General features: G+C 60.5%; 1 protein-coding gene across 1 annotated transcript in view; it reads right to left on the bottom strand.

The window, feature by feature from the left end:
- Positions 1-334: 334 nt before the first annotated feature.
- Positions 335-16,154, bottom strand: part of Cmip (c-Maf inducing protein) — a 56,987-nt gene continuing 41,167 nt past the window's right edge. The window contains exons 9-20 of the mRNA XM_013012949.1: positions 14,032-14,385; positions 10,462-10,527; positions 9,150-9,176; positions 8,820-8,868; positions 6,780-6,887; positions 5,008-5,124; positions 3,634-3,774; positions 3,288-3,335; positions 2,270-2,416; positions 1,611-1,716; positions 781-851; positions 335-493 (exon numbers count right to left, since the gene is read on the bottom strand). Of these exons, the coding sequence (XP_012868403.1) occupies positions 440-493; positions 781-851; positions 1,611-1,716; positions 2,270-2,416; positions 3,288-3,335; positions 3,634-3,774; positions 5,008-5,124; positions 6,780-6,887; positions 8,820-8,868; positions 9,150-9,176; positions 10,462-10,527; positions 14,032-14,385 (1,288 nt within the window). The 3' untranslated portion in view covers positions 335-439. The remainder of the gene's footprint in view (positions 494-780; positions 852-1,610; positions 1,717-2,269; positions 2,417-3,287; positions 3,336-3,633; positions 3,775-5,007; positions 5,125-6,779; positions 6,888-8,819; positions 8,869-9,149; positions 9,177-10,461; positions 10,528-14,031; positions 14,386-16,154) is intronic.

Below are 16,154 nucleotides of genomic sequence, written 5' to 3'. Positions count from 1 at the left end.
GATGGGGCTGGGCTTTGTCCCCAGACGCGGGGTGAGGACGCAGAACGGGGGAGATGGGGCTGGGCTTTGTCCCCAGATGCGGGGTGACCTCAGCTCAGCTTGGTGCCTCCGGGAGGCCAGCGCCCCCCCCCCCGGCCGAGATGGTGTGGGGGTAACGAGACCTTCCCACACGGCACTGAACACAAAGGCAAAGGAAATCCACGAAGGGGCCCGCCTCCCCTCCCGAGCCGCGGAGCCCCTCTTGTTGCTGCGAAGTCCGCGCTCGGTCAGGTCAGAGGTTCCAATTATGAAGCTAAAAGAACTAGGTGGGGACTGGGCGCTGCGGACCCCCTCCCCTCCCCCATCTATCCCGCAGCCGGTGTCAGGTGTGACCCCAGGACCCACTGCTCTACAGCTAAGCAACGTCCCACGGTTGGCGCCATCCCGCGCAGCCGGCCCTTCACCAGGCTTCGGTGTAGCGGACGTCCACCTCCTTCAGGTTAGGGAGCTTGGCCTGCGGGGAACGGGAAGGGACCTCGTCACGCCCCTCCCCGCCCAGACTGCCCTGTGGAAGGCCACCCCGACACGCAAGCTCTGCCAAGCTGCGGCAGCCCACCAGGCTCTGGAGATGCCCAGCGACGCGGGGTGAAGTCCCACGAGCCTGTCCACCTGCTGCCCGGAGCCCTGGGCCGCTCCCGCCGGACCCTGGCTTCCCTCCCTTCCGCAGGCCTCTTCTTCCAGGGGCAGCCCGGCCCTGCCCCACCCCGCAGACAGCTGTGGCCGCGGGGAGGGAGCGCTCACCTTCAGATCCTCATAGGTGTCAGCCGAGAGCTTGGTGCTGTTCATGTTTAAGCTGCAGAGACTCTTCATGGCTGTGCAAGGACAGACGGACAGTGAGCGCGTGCCAGCTGCTGCGGATGGCCGGCGGCACCCAGTGGGGACGGGCGGGAGGCTGCGGTGCTGTTCACTCCCGATGTGGCTGGAACTGGGCCTCTGTGCCCCCTGCCCTCTGTGGGGCCCTCTGATGGCTAAACCTCACAGCACACCTGCCCCCCCAGGCTCTGAGTGGGGAGCGGGACAGCGCCTCCCTCGGGCCGCATCTCAGATCCGCCCCTTCCTAAACCAAGATCCAGCTTGGTTCTTAAGCTGGCTGAGACAAACGTCCCCGTCTGTTCTGGGGTGCCCGAGGGGCCAGGCGGGCACCGAAGCCGGCAGTGGGCATCAGGACCAGTCCCACCTAGAGAGAATGCGCTCTCCCGAATCCCACCCCTGCCTCCACGCTCCCCCTAGAGCCCCCCAGAACAGGGCAATGACCCTTTCCGCTAGGCTGCCTCTCCCCCTTTGTATGCTGGCACGGGGGCATGACTGAGGGCCTGGCTTCTGCTCTTGAGCCTTTCCACCCAGGGCTAGTGCTCTACCACCTGAGCCACAGCTCCACCTGTGACTTTTTAGTGGTTCATCGGCGGTCTCCCGGACTTTTCTGCCCTGACTAGCTTTGAACCAGGATGCCCAGGTCTCAGTTTCTGGGGAGCCACTGGTGCCTGGCTCAGACGGGGAGCTCCCCAAGGAAGGTACCCCGCTCTGCTTTGCTCCCAGCCTGGCAGGGACTGGGCGTGTGGCCGGGCACTCACAGCTGAGGGCCAGCAGCCCGGCATCGGTGACCGGGGTCTCGCACAGGTTCAGCACCTGGAGCATGGTGAGGTGTTCTGACAGGAGCCGCAGGCCGGCATCGCCAAACTGTGGGAAATAGAGACCTTCAGCCTCTCCAGCACCTGGCTGGGCAGGGAGGGCAGCGGGCGGGCCTGGCGCTGAGCTGTGGCCATGAGCTTGGGGAGGGCCGCTCTCCTCCCGGATACAGGCCGGGCCTGGGGCGTGGGCCAGGGCCTCCCTGCGAGTCCAGGGGCCTTGCGCTCGGCGAGCCTCCAGGCGCCGGTGGGGCCAGCTGACGGGCACAATTTTCCTTCTGCCAACATGGGGGTGGCGTGGCACGTGGTGTCAGCAGCCTACGACCACCGGCCATCCATGCGTGCCCCCGCAGCAGGCCCCGTGTCTCCTCTACCCGCGCTTCTCCCCCACCCAGGAGTCTGCGCATGCCCTTCCCCAAGGCCTCGGCGGTCCCCACTGAGAAATGGGCCACAGCATGTCCTCCACCCCTGCTGCCTGGGGGGAGTGGGCACCGGGCTCAGGGACAGCCCTGTGGGGGGGCGGAGGTGTGGCAGGGGGGCTGTGCAGGGGTGGGAGGGAGGCTGTGCAGGGGGAGCAGGGCAGGGGGAGTGGGGGGTGGCGGCACCTGCGTGGACCACAGGTTGAGCTGCTTGAGGGAGGGCAGCTTGATGAGGTGCTCGGCGCAGGCACTGGTGACGTTGGTGAAGGCCAGGCTCAGGTTCTCCAGGTTCCCGAAGGAGCCAGAACTCAGCAGGCGGGCCAGGTCAGCGTCCTGCAGGGGCAGGAGCGGGGCTCAGGGCGTGCGGGGAGTCCGCGTGTGGTGAGGCAGTGGAGGTGTGGTGGCTGGCGTGAGGCCGCTGCCCCGTCACAGTGGTGTGTGCACACGCGTGTCTGGGAGGCCCGCTGGGAGGTCGCGCCCTGAGCTCCGGGCATGAAGGAAACCACAAAGTCTGCCTGCAGCCCCAGGCTGCGCCCCGAGGGCAGCCTCCATTTTCCTGCCACTCCCGACTGGCTTCAAACTGGAAGCCTCAGATGCCCCGAGGAGCGGAGATGGCAGGCGCGAGCCACAGGCAGATGCCCCGAGGAGCGGGGATGGCAGCCGTGCCACAATCTGATGTGTAGCCGCCACCTGGCTGCCCTGAACGACAGCTGCAGGCCAGGTGCTGAATGGGCACAAGGAGATGTTAGAACCTTCTGGAAGGAAGAGCACGTTCTCCTCCACCTCCTACCCCTCCTGCTGGCTGGGCCTCCTGGCGCACTGTCTTGGCCCTGTCTGCAACCCACACTTCCATCAGAGACCACGAGGAAGCAGACTGTAAGATCCCTGAAAACCCTGGAAACAGCAGTGTCAACACCAAACCAACACCAACTGCAGGGCAGAGATTAGTGATTCAATAGCGTAAACTTGCTATCAGCCGTTATTGCTAAGAAAGACTGGCTGTGTGTGTGTGTGTGTAGTGGTGAACACTGAACCAGGTCCTCATACGTGCTAAGCTGGTGTCCACCCCAGAGCACCACACACACCCAGCACCACCTGATGGCTTCACCATTTGCTCTCCTGGTTCTTGCTTCTCTTCCCATACCCCACTTGGCCCTGACAGAGCTGCCTCCCCATCACCCCACCTCTGAGGCCCAAGACTCACCGTGGACTTTGAGGGCAGTGTTAGCCTGGTGGGACCGCCTTTCCTTTGCTGCAGAGAAAGCAGATGGATTAGGATGCCATCCACCCAGCCCCCCGCCCTGTGCACCCCCTTTCCCCCCCCCGCCGCCCCCGGCTCTCACGGCTGCTCTATGCAGATGCAATCCTGAGAAATACAGGTAGCAGTGACACTGTGGCCACCCATATATTAGGACACCCCACCGGGCCAGTGGGCATGTGCACAAACGCCCTTCGCAGAGAAGCAGGGGTAGTAGCAAGCCTGGGCTTGTGTTGGGGACTGGTGGCCAGGCCCCTGTGGCACAGTGTCCCCCTCCCCAGGCGCGGCTCACCAGCTCCTTGAGCTCCCGCTGGCGGTCGCACAGCTGCTCGTACATGCGCTTCCCCACATCCGTGCTCTCCAGCGTGGAGATGATCTGCAGCTGCGTGTCCTTGTTGTCAATAATGTTGTATTCCAGCATCAAGCAGAGGATCTGTGCAAGCCACACGCACGTCACCTGCGTGGCCCGAGAGGGTCCACACACGCGCCCCGTGGGTCTCACTGGGAACTGGTGTCCCCAGACAGATGTGCAGAGCTAGGCTAGCGGCCTCTACCTCGCGTCCCCTGGCGCGGCGGTCACCTTGGGTCAACATGCTGGCCAGATCCTTTGCCGGGACTTTCTCCCAGGACCGCCCAGGGGAGGCTCCAGCCCCCCTCAGCTCCTCTCTCCTGCTATCTGCTGTAAGCCCCAATCCAGCATCTCTGGTCTGGTACTGACGGGCTCAATGCGCATCCAGCCACAGCCCACTCCTCTGTTTCCAGATCTACTGTTTCAGCCACCCTGACCTCCAACAAGCCTCTCCTCGCCACAGGGCCTTGGCCTGTGCTGACTCGGTGCCTCAGGTGCTCTGATCCCGCTGCCCAGCCACTTCCGTGGGAAACATGCTGTTTTACGGCACCATGCCTGTAGTTTCTTTGTCTGCCCACACACCACCAGCTTGGTGACTTGGTACTTGAACTCAGGGCCTGACGCCTTTCCCTTCACATTCTCCTTCAAGGCTGGCGCTCTACTACTTGAGCCACACCTCCACTTTCAGTTAAGTCTCAGGACCTTTCCTGCCTGGCTCTGAACCACAAGCCTTAGATCTGTCTCCTGAGCAGCTGGATTACAGGGATTACAGGCATGAGCTGCCAGTGCCTGGCTAGTGACTCACTTCTGAAGGGCAGAATGATGCCGAGGTGGCAATGCCACCTGACTTCCTGGCTAAGCTGGCGGGCTTCTGCCTTCTCCGGGACTCTGGGGACTCGAGGTGTGGCAGGCAATCGAAGGGGGAGGAGCAGCACGTGGTCTGTGAGGGGCTTGGGCTCATGCTCTGGGCATGTGTGGCTTCCCTAGGTCACACATGAAAATGGAGGCCAGAAGCCAGCTGTTCCAACGGTGTCCTCAGACTGGTGCGGGATGGCTTTGGGAGGACCCCTCTGCCTCCACCCGCCGGTGAGCCAGCTGAACCCCGAGTGAGAAGTGAGCACTGCGGGGCCCAGCGCCCAGTCTCGTGTGCACAACTGAGTGTGGTAGCTCATGCCCGACTGGCCCCAGGTGTATTACACAGAAGGGACCCGCCACCGCTCCCCGCTCCCTCCAACACGCCAGTCACAACTGAGGTGGTGCTCTCGAGCTGGGGAGGGCTGGGCCTGCCCCCCCGCCCGCCCCCCCGCCAGCCCTCACCTCCACCATGGTCTGGTTTCCCCGCAGCGCCAGGAGCATGCACGGGCCCAGCTTGTTTTCCGCCAGGGAGAGCAGGAATTTTTTGGTCTTGTAACAGGAGCCCATGAGGATGTGCACCTGCGGGCAGGAAGGGGCAGGTGAGGATGGAGGAAGCCACGGCCAGCTCCCTGGGGCCAGCCCTGGCCGGACCCCGTGTGGACAGTGAGGCCCTCAGCGACCACCAGACCCGCAGTGGCTGCGTAGAGACCCCTCCCCACACGAACGTCTTTGAGGCCATTCTGCCGAGTGACCAAGAGGACTGTAATGGGCGCACTGGCAGGGAGGAGACGGGACATGGCAGTGGGGCTGGGCAGGAGGATGGTTAGCGCCTGGTGGGCTCTGAGGTGAAGCTGGGATACCAGGAAAGTTCTAGAGACGGTGGTGGTGACTGCGGCACACCATTACCACTGCACTGGGAGTCAGTGAGCTGCGAGTTTGCAGGAGGCTAAGATGGTAACTTGCTGGTTACACACAGCTCCTGAGGCTGGCACTGTGCGCTCCTGAGGGCGCCTGCCAAGACTGCTTACCCCACAACCCACGCACGTGGCAAGCCTGCCCCTCCGGGGTGTCTTTCTTCCTGGTATGAGGGGGGTGGGGAGTCTGAGGAAAGGGGACCCTGACCTGCCATCAGATGCTATCAGAGCCGGGGAGACCTCCTCCCCCGCACACAGTATCAAGCGCCCGCTGCTGGTCCAGGGCCCACTTTCTCATCGTGAATTTCCATGGAAACAACACATCTCCATCTCCATGGAAACAACACATCTCCAGCCTGCTGGCTGCCTGCTTCCTTCCCTGGTGACATTTCTTTCCACGCCATCATTAACAGCTCTGGTGTACAAACGGAATCTCTCAAGCTGGGAGGCTGCCAGCTCCTGGGCGCTCGCGGCAGTCCCGCCCGGAGGGGCGGGGCACGGGGGTGTTGCCACTGGAAGCGGTGACATCAGAGCTGGTGGAAGGTGGTCCAAGTGCTCAAGGGGGTGCACAGAGCACTGGGCAAGGAGCCCAGTGGAAACGGGTGAGGGGTGCTGAGGGGGGAGGAAAGGGACCCGAAAGCCCACTATGAGTGCGTCCAGCGGCGGGGCCTCAGGTTGTTAGGACCGCCCAAAGATCTCCCCTCGCCTCACGATGGGGGCAGTGGAGACGAGGGTCATCAGGCCCAGGGCTTGGGAGCCCCCGCATGGGCAGCACAGAATCGTACCTGCTGCTGTGGGAAACTGCTGTGGTTCCCTTGAGGGGTCAACCGTGCTCCCTGCGGTGCTGATGAGGACACCGAAGCCCAGAAAGGCAGGTGACTGCCCAGGGAGCAGCCGGTGGGCGGCTGGGCTACCACCCGAGCCTGGGCAAGGCCAAGACCCACTTCCTTTCACAGGAGTTTAAAGGGACCCTCACTGTTAGAATGCATGGCGCTGGTGGCTCTGTAGGGCCTTCCGGAATCCAGCCGCGTGTTGCCACACCCCGTCCTTTGCACAGAACACGAGCGCGACAGGTAACTGTGGCTGAGGCGGGCGGTGCCCGGGCCTTCAACGGCCTCGTCTATAAGATGGGGGCCAGTAAGCGGCCTAGCTCCGGGAGCAGGGGGAGCGTGGGGGTGTGGGAACAGGGCCCGCGGCTCAGGTGGACAGGAGGGGCTGGCAGCTGTGTTCTTGGTGAGCAGCAGCTCTGGGGGAGGGTCGAGGTGGGCGGGGAGACGCGGCGGGCGGGGAGAGGCGGCAGGCGGAGGCCGCGCTGCGTACCATGCTGGCGAAGAGCTCCCCGTCATCGTCGCACGCCACCCCTCCGGGGCTGTACAGCTGGAACCAGCCGTCTTTGCCGGCCCGCACGCTCAGCAGGCACGAGTGGACCTGTCGGGCAGAGACGCGACCCGGTGACACGGTGACCCAAAATCTGCCCGGGAAAATGTCCACCAGCCGGGCGGTTAGGAATGGGTGTCACTTCCTTCAGCTGCGGGATTCCAGACTACAAAGTTCTCTTGGGGTAGCCTGGAGAGCCCCCGCCCCCCCCCAACCAGGCACTGGTGGCTCCCAGCATGGAGGCCAGGCCCGGCTGGGTAGTAGGCCCGGGGCAGTGCTGCGGCGGGCCACCCAGGGTAAGCCTCTGCTTGAAATCCAGCCCCATGGCCTCCCCTGGGTGGGGCTGTTCCTCTCCTTTCTTCCCCCCGGGCCCTCCCTGTGGTTCCGATGACTCGTATGCAACACCGCACCCAGCTAGTAGCTGGAGTCTCAGGTTGGTCTCAAACCACAACCCTTCTGTGTCTACCAAGTAGCTAGGATTATACACATGAACACCACTGTGTCTGCGCTGTCCCTCAGCTCTTCAGCTCAGGGTGAGCGCTCTACCTCTTGAACCACGGCACCACTTCCAGTTTTCTAGTGGTTTATTGGAGATAAGAGTTTCACAGACTTTCCTTGTCCAGAACTTTGAACTGTGATCCTCAGATCTCAGCCTCCTCAGTAGCTAGGATTACAGGCGTGAGCCACCAGCACCTGGCTAGGCAGTGGGCTTTTTGTACTTCCCGGTAGCCGGAAGACAAGTCAATACTGACTGACATACTTTCCTCACAGGAGTAAGGACTCAAAGACTAGGAAATGCCACTCGCCAAGATGGCAGAGAATTAAAGTAACAATTCTAACTTCACTTAAGGAGAAAGAAGGGGGAGGGAGAGGGGGAGGTGAGGAGAGGCTCACAGGGCAGGGGGTGGAGGGCCACGAGGAGGACGGGCTAGGTGCTGGGCTAGGTGCTACCTCGGACAGCTGCTCCTTCCTAAAGCTCCGCCCCCTGAGGACTCTCGTGTGTGTCCCTGGCTCGGAAATTTCCCTTCCAGAAGCTGCCTCTGCTGCTCTGTTCTGGAAGCTGCCGGCCCTACTTTTGTTCTTCCCACTTCAAGGCTGGCTGGTGCTAGAATTCTGAGACTCTGTCTCTTCACACGTGCTAAGGAATGACTTCGGGTGAAAGCAAGGGCCAGGGCTGGAGCCCAGCCTTCCAATACCCTTCCCTGTCACACACAGCACTGCTTCTGAAACTGGTGTGAGCAGCACCGTGTTTTAGAACTAGATCCTTCTCGAAGCAAGCTTTCTGGTGTGGCTTTAGAGACCACTTTGAGAACCATAAAGAATGCTTGTTCAAAACCCAGACTCCTTGCCGGCCAGACAGACCCAGCGACCTGGCTGGACCGTCAGGGGCGATGGACGAGAGCCTGTCTTGCTGACAAGCACGCCCCGGGGCCCACCGAGCGCACCAGACTGCACTGTGAGAAGAGGATGGGGCTGTGCGGCCAGGCCCGTGAGCTTTGCGTTCAGCCTGGGCCACGTGCCACCGGGCAACCTCAGGGTGGCGATGAGCCTCCATTTTCTCAACTCTGAAAGGGGGCAATTCGACAGAAAAAGGGGGTCCGGCCGGGAAGGGCCTGCTCACAGGCTTCACGCCCACACAAAACAAATGCAAGGCCAGGAGAGCACATCAGCGTGGCTTCTGAAAGGCAGTGTGGCTCCTCGGGGAACCCATGGCCACGTGACCCAGAGGTCAAAAGCTGCCCCAGAAGCCAGGCACCAAAGGCTCTGATCCTACTCAGGAGGTTGAGATCTGAGGATCGTGGTTCGAAGCCAGCCCAAGCAAGCAAATCTAAGAGACTCTCCAACTAATTAGCAAAAAGCCAGAAGTAGAACTGTGGCTCAGGTGGTCAAGTGACAGCTTTGAGTAAAAAAGGTACGTGAGAGCGTAAGGCCCTGAATTCAAGCCCATGCCTGCACCAAAAAAGAGAAAAGACCAAGGCTCACCTCCTGTCGCGGGTCTTCCGCAAACCTCTGAATCACATACTTCAGCTCCCTGGAAGAGAGGCGGGCAGAGCGGTCACGGGCCGGGCGTGGCAGAACCCAAAGGCACGGGCCAGGCAGGTCCAAGGTGTACTTGGTGCTTCCCGGGGACGCCCGGGCACGCGTGGACTGGGGGGGGGGGGTGAAGAGGTGGGGGTGCAGGCGAGCACTCAGAAGGAGCCGCTGTGGCCTCCCACGATGCAGGCGGTCCCCGCACAGACTGGAAGGAGGGTGACCTCACGGTTGGACCCTAGGACCGGGAGAGGGTGAGGAGGGTGCGGCCTGCATACTCACTTGGTGAACTTCTCGTGTGCGAGGGCTCTGCATAGAAACAAAGGGAAAAGGTGTTAGCGGGCCTCGGCGGGCACAGCCCGGTTCCGGTTTCCTCCAGGGACGTCTAGACTTTACGTCTGACTTGAAGAATGAAAGGGAAATTGAGAATGAAATGCTCACATTTTGTGCCTAGTCTAAGCTCCCGAACAAAGATCTCCTTGGGTGGGAGGTGAGGAGCCCCCACACCCCAGAGCCACCACCGTGACACACCTGTCAACACCCGCAGCGCTAACCGGGCGCGTGATGCACCCGGGACACGCGTGGGCTCTGGAGACCCAGGTGTGTTCGTTAATTGTTCCACAATTAAGGCAGGGCCACACTAATGACTGGCGCACGTCAGCAGGCACTCAGGGACCATTCTTCCAGGCGCATTGCATCATGGGCCCGTCAAGTGTGCCCAGGCCTGTGGGGACAGCGGCTGCAGCCTGTGATACCATGGCCCTTGCGACACAGAGCAGCTCTCAGGAGTCAGATTTCTCCGGTCTCCAGTCCCGGGGCCTCCAGGGAACTGGCGGGGCCAGCAAATGGGGCAATTACTGAGTGTAATGCCCTCCTCAGAGGGGCCGCATTTCATAAACAGAGGCTTGTTAATGGGCTCCACAGAGAGCCCCGGCCGCCTCCCGGGGCCTGGCTTCTTCCAATCTATCAAAACAGAGCCCCAGCGGCATCCGAGGCGGCGACTGGGACCCAGCCGTCCTCAGGCCACATTCACCACTGCTGCGCCTGGCGCCTGTGAGAAACTCAACACCGGGGTGAAGGCCGGCGAGAGGAAGACAGAGGGGCCGTCCCTGGCCAGAGCAGAAGTGGAACACGAACACACGGTGGCAGTGAGTGCAGGGAAGCTTCCAGCATTCACCACCCAGCATGGAACACGACTCCACATGCATTATGGGTTTTTTTGGGGGCACTGTAGCTCAGGCTGGCCTGGAAACTCCATAGCCTCCTGCCTCAGGCTTCCAAATGCTGGGATTACAAGTGTGCACTACTCTACCTGACACATTATCTTTTGCTTTTTTTTCCCTTTACCGTCCTCCTGGGAGACAAGAGGAGCAAGTATTACTGGTCCCTGCTGAGGCATATTCAAAACTGCGTGTCCGTCATGTCATGGCTGGATGGGGAGGGTCTGGAGACCTCCTGAACTCAGTGCATCCCCGGGACTCTGCCACGTTGTGTGGCCCCAGAGCCAGGCTATGCCGTCCGTGGGTCATGGGGTCTCCTCACGGTGACTTGGTGTGTTTTTTGAAGTGCAGCCCCCGCTAGGAGGGGAACTTACTCTTTGGGGAATGGAATGGGTTGAAGCAAGCTGGCCAGGGACGGTCTCCAGTCGTCGTAGTCAGACCTAGAGTGAGAAAGGGTGGCGGTGAGGGGTGGTCATCAGGGAGCGCTGCCTAGCAGCTCCCTAGGGTGAAGAGCCTGGGGGAGTCCCTCCCCACCGTCTCTGCCCCTCCCCACTGCTCGTGCTGTGCATCTGAATGGTGGCCTTCGGTGCACGCACTTGCACCTACCCCACGCGACAGGCTCTCCACAGGTTCCCCATCTTGCTGGCTTTGGGGCATTGGCTGAAGTGGGAATACAGATGTAGTTGGTCCCTGGCCCAGCCTGGCACCTCGCAGGACCCTCGGGGAGGATGGGATGGCCACCGGGTCCTCTCCACACAGTCACAGAACAGTCCCCCGCATCTTGCCCCACAGCAGCCCAGGGAGGGGCTCAGTCTCATTTGCGCAGCCCTAGGCTGGGCGCCAGCCTGATGGGTGGGAGGTGCTTGGGGAGAGGGCTGCAGAACCAAAGGTCCAGGGGCCAGAGACAGCCCAGGGCAGCATGCAGGCGCAGCGCAAGAGCGCGCCAGCCAGCCTCTGCCATGTGCTTGGGCAGGACAGGGGTCGGCTCCAGGGGCAGGGCAGATCTGCCCAGTGGCAGGGCGGAGGGCTGACTCCTGCTCCTGTGACCCTAAGCCTCCTTTACATCCCGTGTCACAATCTGTCATCCTCTTCCAAGGAACCACCCTGACATCTTCCCTAACTTCCATCTACCCTTCATACACACTTTTCAGACCCCGGATAGTCTGTCCGTCTATGTGCCATCCATCGACGGGGCTTACACTGAAACAAAGTAAGGTAATTTTCCACCTCGGGACAAATGCTCGCAGTCATGGACAATGCCATAACCCCAAAGTGAGGCGTTCTCCCCACCCTACCTTCCTCCCCAAGAAAGGGCAGTCTTCAGGCCAACTGAACTCTGGGTGGCTCTGAGGATAGGCCCAGAGGCGGATGCATGGAAAAGAATTGCCAGGAAGCCCTAGTGGCCTGAGATAAGTTGCAAGAATGATATAAACCCACATCAACAGCTAGCTTGCCCACTGAACCAACAATCTGCTCCTTTTTTTTTCTATCTGTAACAGATCCATAGGATTCCAGAAAACCTAACATGGCTCTAGTGCTGTCTGTGAGTCCTAGCTCTTCAGGCCTTACCATGGGACAGGTGGCTAGACGCCCAGGCCAGGGCCCTGAGCCCACCGAGGCATCTTTCTAATCTGGTATCGACTTCCCAGGACCGCAGTACTACGCAACAGAGGATGCGGGTAGCCAAGCAAGGCCAAGGCCCCGAGGTCCCCTTCCACATGCCCTCTGAGCTACGGCAGCTCCTCACTCCGTCACGTCTTCTAGGTAAACTCCCAGGCAGCGCTGCAGGACTCTAACGGACAGCCCGAGCCACACGCGGGCACCTCCCCATCCCTGAATCCTTACAGCAGACCTCCGAGGAAGGAGCCGGGAATGCTGCTGCAGCTGCTCAGCAGGTAAGGAACACGGCCACTGCTTCACATTCACATGGAAGCTTCTAGCAATCCACATGCACGCGGCCGCCATCCTGGTTTTGAGTCTTGTTCCAAATGCTGCTGTTAAATCGTCTTGCTCTCAATGCTCTCTCAGGCCAGGAAACACACGCCTGCAGTCAGCACTGCAACCCCTGTGTACGGGGCCTGTCCTGGGCTGCTGGCTGTGCCAAGGCAGCCACACGCATCACCTTGCATGTCACGAAATAGGATGTGCCACGGGGGGGGGGGGCGGGAGGGGGTCATCACCTTGCACGTCATGAAATAGGATGTGCCACGGGGGGAGAGGGGGAGGGGAGGGTGATGTACTTAGTGAGACCCAGCCTACATCTGCTGCTCACACCTAACATGCCTGAGTATATGAAAGAAGCTTCTAGAAGCTCACACCCACTTGCAGAGACCTGGCACTGGGTGTGAACTGCTGCTTTGAGCAGGGGGCCAACCCCACCCCACCCTGGCCAGGGACCGAGTAATTTCCGGACTGTCCCAGGCTCCATCTGTCCTGGCCCTGTGGTATAGTGACAGGAGGAACAGACAGAGTCCTCATTCACCAGCGTGTCAACGTGTCAACTGTGCGGTGACACGTACAACCCAGTGCTCGAGGAACCTGGGAGTCAGGACCTGGGCGCACCTGGGGCTGGGCCCCGAGGTGCAGGAGCTATGCTCCAAGAACCTGGACTTGTTCCTGGGCTGTGACCTCCCCCACGAGCAGACGGCTCCCTGCCTTGAGGGAACTCGGAGCAGATCTGGCCAGAGAACCCCAGCCCACACCGACTACAATGAGGAGCAGGCTCTGGGGAGTGACTGGCCTCATACACACACCCTGTGTCAGGAGGTGGGCAAGCGTGGTGTCAGGAGATGGGAAGGCACAGCCCTTACTGAGACTCCTTAGAGTCCAGCAGCCGCCGCCGCCTGCATCTAATCGTGTGAGTGCAGGTCTGAGGCCCCCTCCCCCGCTTTCCATCAGGCAGCTGAGGCCTGGGCTGGACATGGATAGCACTGAGTTCAGAGGCAGCATTGCCCAGGGCAGACCATAATCTCACCCCCCTCCCCGCCTCTGAGGAGCTGCCAGACCACGGCAAGGTCTACCGGAATCCTTTTCTTAGAACACATATGATGTATACACACAACTCCTCAGACAGCCACGCACAAGTGCCCAGACTTCTACACTCCCTGCATAAAGAACCCTCCGCTGACAGAATGTGCACCTGTACACAAATTCACTTAACATAAATGTCACACACCACACGAGTGTGCATGACTCCTATATGTACACTGACTCACAGACATACACAGGGAGACCTGTGTACATTCCACTTCTGTGGCAAAAATCATGCACATGCACACACACACACCCCTGCAGGTGTCTGAACACCCTCGTGTGCTTCCCCCCCCCCCACAGGCCACTCAGAGAAGTCCCCGTGCATGCCCACATCCAGTTCACACCCATGCACACCACAACCACAAGCTCAGAGCAAACCCGCACGTACGCACACTGTGTGGCAATGTCTTAGACGTATGAGTACCTACAGGCTCCTGCACACCCAGACACGTGCACACTATGTGCACACTAGCACATATAATGCTTCCAGAGGCAGCTGCAATATGCCCAGACCCTCAAACCCGGTGCACGACCCTGTGTGCTCCACACACTCACGCTCACACTTGTGCACACTTCCACACAACCAACTTCTTTTTCTTTTTCTGTCAGTCATGGGGCTTGAATTCAGGGCCTGGGTGCTGTTCTGAGCTTTTTTACCACTTTGAGACATACCATTACTTCCGGTTTTCTAGTGGCTCATTGGAGGTCAGAGTGTCACAGATTTTTGAACTATGAACCTCACGACTGGTTACTGGTGCCTGGCCCCACACCCCCCCCCCCACCTTGAGTGCGCAGACACCACCACACCTTAACCATGCCCACCTCCACTTGTGGTAATCCAACGGGTGAGGCGGCCCAGGGCGGCAGAGCCCAGCCCCGAGCCCCGGCCTGGGGAGGGCGGTGGTACTCACAGCAGCTTGAGGATCTCCACGTAGCAGCCCAGGGTGCGGTCGGCCTGCGGGCCCAGCTCGATGCTCATGGTGCTGCAGGCGGGGCTGACCATGAGGCAGTCGATGAGGTTGGGCTCGCTGTCGTTGCCGGCGCTGGCCGTCAGCGCTGGCTTGGCAGTGCTGGTGCGCTCCACCTCCACGTGGATCTCGCTGGAGGCCACGACCACCGACTTGAGCCGCGCCTCGGACAGCGTGGCTTCCTGAGACACCAGGTCCGGACTGGGGTGCAGCAGGCGCAGAGGTAAGGTGGGCTTCCGGTCACACGGCTGCTGGCAGCCGTTCCGGATCTCCTTCAGGCTAGGGGAGTTGTCACGGCTGGGAAGAGGGGGAGAGGGCGGTGAGCATGGGTCCCGCTCAGTGATCAGAAAGGCCAGCACAGCACAGCACAGCACCAGTGGCTCACACCTGGAACCCTAGCTACTCAGGAGGCTGAGATCTGAGGACTGTGATTCAAAGCCAGCACAGGCAGGAAAGTCCATGACATTCTTATCTTCCAATTAAGCAAGCTAGATGTGGAGCTGTGGCAAACCACCAGCCTCGAATGAAAAAACTAAGGGACAGTGCTCAGACCCTGAGTTTCAAGCCCCAATAAACACCCGCAAAATACTCCCTGCAAATAAAAGCCATGAAATCACAGGCCAGGATTCCTGATTGCTCAGAACACACAGTACCAGGGTGCCGAATGCTTCCCTCACCCCACACTCAGGCCGCCCTGCGTCCAGGCTGGGAGTAGCAGATTACTCCCAACCATGATGCCACAGGCCCACAGACCTGCTGGGCACATGCACTTTGCTGAGCCTGGCCTTCCATGGCTGAACCACACAATTCAAGCGGGGAGGCCTGGGTGCCCGCACCTCCCCCCATGGACTCCAGCAGCCGCAGGGGCGGTTCTTGCCCTGGTGGCAAATGGGTGGTAACAGGGGACAGGGCTGTTTCAGCATCATTAATGTCACAGATGTTTGAAACACAGTGAAATTAGGCTTCTTTACAGTGGGACTTGTCAGAGACTTGATCTGGTAAAGTGTCTCCTTCACCAAGTGTTTCCTGGCTCCCTGGGCTGTGCCCCAGCTGGCAGTGCTGTGCTGCCACACAGATGAGACCAGTCACCATCTGAGGGAGATGACGGGGATAGAAGCGCCGGGTGAAGGGGCCTGCCCTCAACCCCAGGGCTCAAGTCCACAGCTCTGAGCTCAGGCCAGATCTGCACAACCCCAGCCCCTTCCATCCGTAGGGTCTTCCAAAGTCCCTAATGCCCCAGAAAATCCCTTTGATTTCTTCTTCCTGCCCCTGGCATTCTCCCTGGATACCGGGCCCCTCAACACCCTCTGGGTGAGGCCTGATGGGCATCATTTCCAGAGGTTCAGACTCTTGAGCTCCACACAGTCCTGAGCACCATGCTGTGACTGAAGCAGCGGCCTACCCAGGTCTTTCTCACCCGGGCCACGTTGTGCCCTGTGCCCCGAAGGGCAGCAGATGTTCCAGGGTGCAGGGTGGGCCACGCGATGGCGCTCAGTGCAACAGCTCCAGGGGCCGTGTGCAAAACTCAAGAGTCTACACAGAGGGAGGGTCAAGCTCATCCACACCTGCTATCAGCCAGGGCTGGGCCCGGCCCACCAAAGGAGTCGAATAAATATACTGTAAACACGCCTGGGGGAAAAAATCCACTGGCTAATACGAGAATCTCTGGTGGGCGGCGAGCTGTGTGTGGTCTGGGGAAGGGGGCAGGGAGGGGAGGGCGGCTGCAACTTCTCCAGTTCAGACCTCATTTGCTCCCCAAACGCCCACACTCCATTCCCCCGGGTTTGCCGTTGCTGTGTTTGGGAGTGGATTGTTCAAGGCTGTTTGGGCTTGAGAGCCGCACTAACCTGGGTCATATTGTCTGTTCCGCATGTGGGTACACCGTGTGCTCGCTGAGAGCACAGCGGAGGGCTGAGGACACTGTGGCTTTATCTGGGCAGTACTGACCAATGGAGCACGGGGGGCCCGAGCCTGGGAACACCCCAGCAGCCCCTAGCTTCTCAGGAGACAGCCAGGAGAAGGGAACAGTTATCAGCTGAGGGCTGGCTCTGCCGAGCCTGGTGCTG

Source organism: Dipodomys ordii, unplaced genomic scaffold, assembly GCF_000151885.1.
Source record: "Dipodomys ordii isolate 6190 unplaced genomic scaffold, Dord_2.0 Scaffold18, whole genome shotgun sequence".
Classification (NCBI taxonomy): domain Eukaryota; kingdom Metazoa; phylum Chordata; class Mammalia; order Rodentia; family Heteromyidae; genus Dipodomys; species Dipodomys ordii.
Note: the sequence above shows the minus strand (reverse complement) of the source record. Positions and strands in the feature narration are given on the sequence as shown.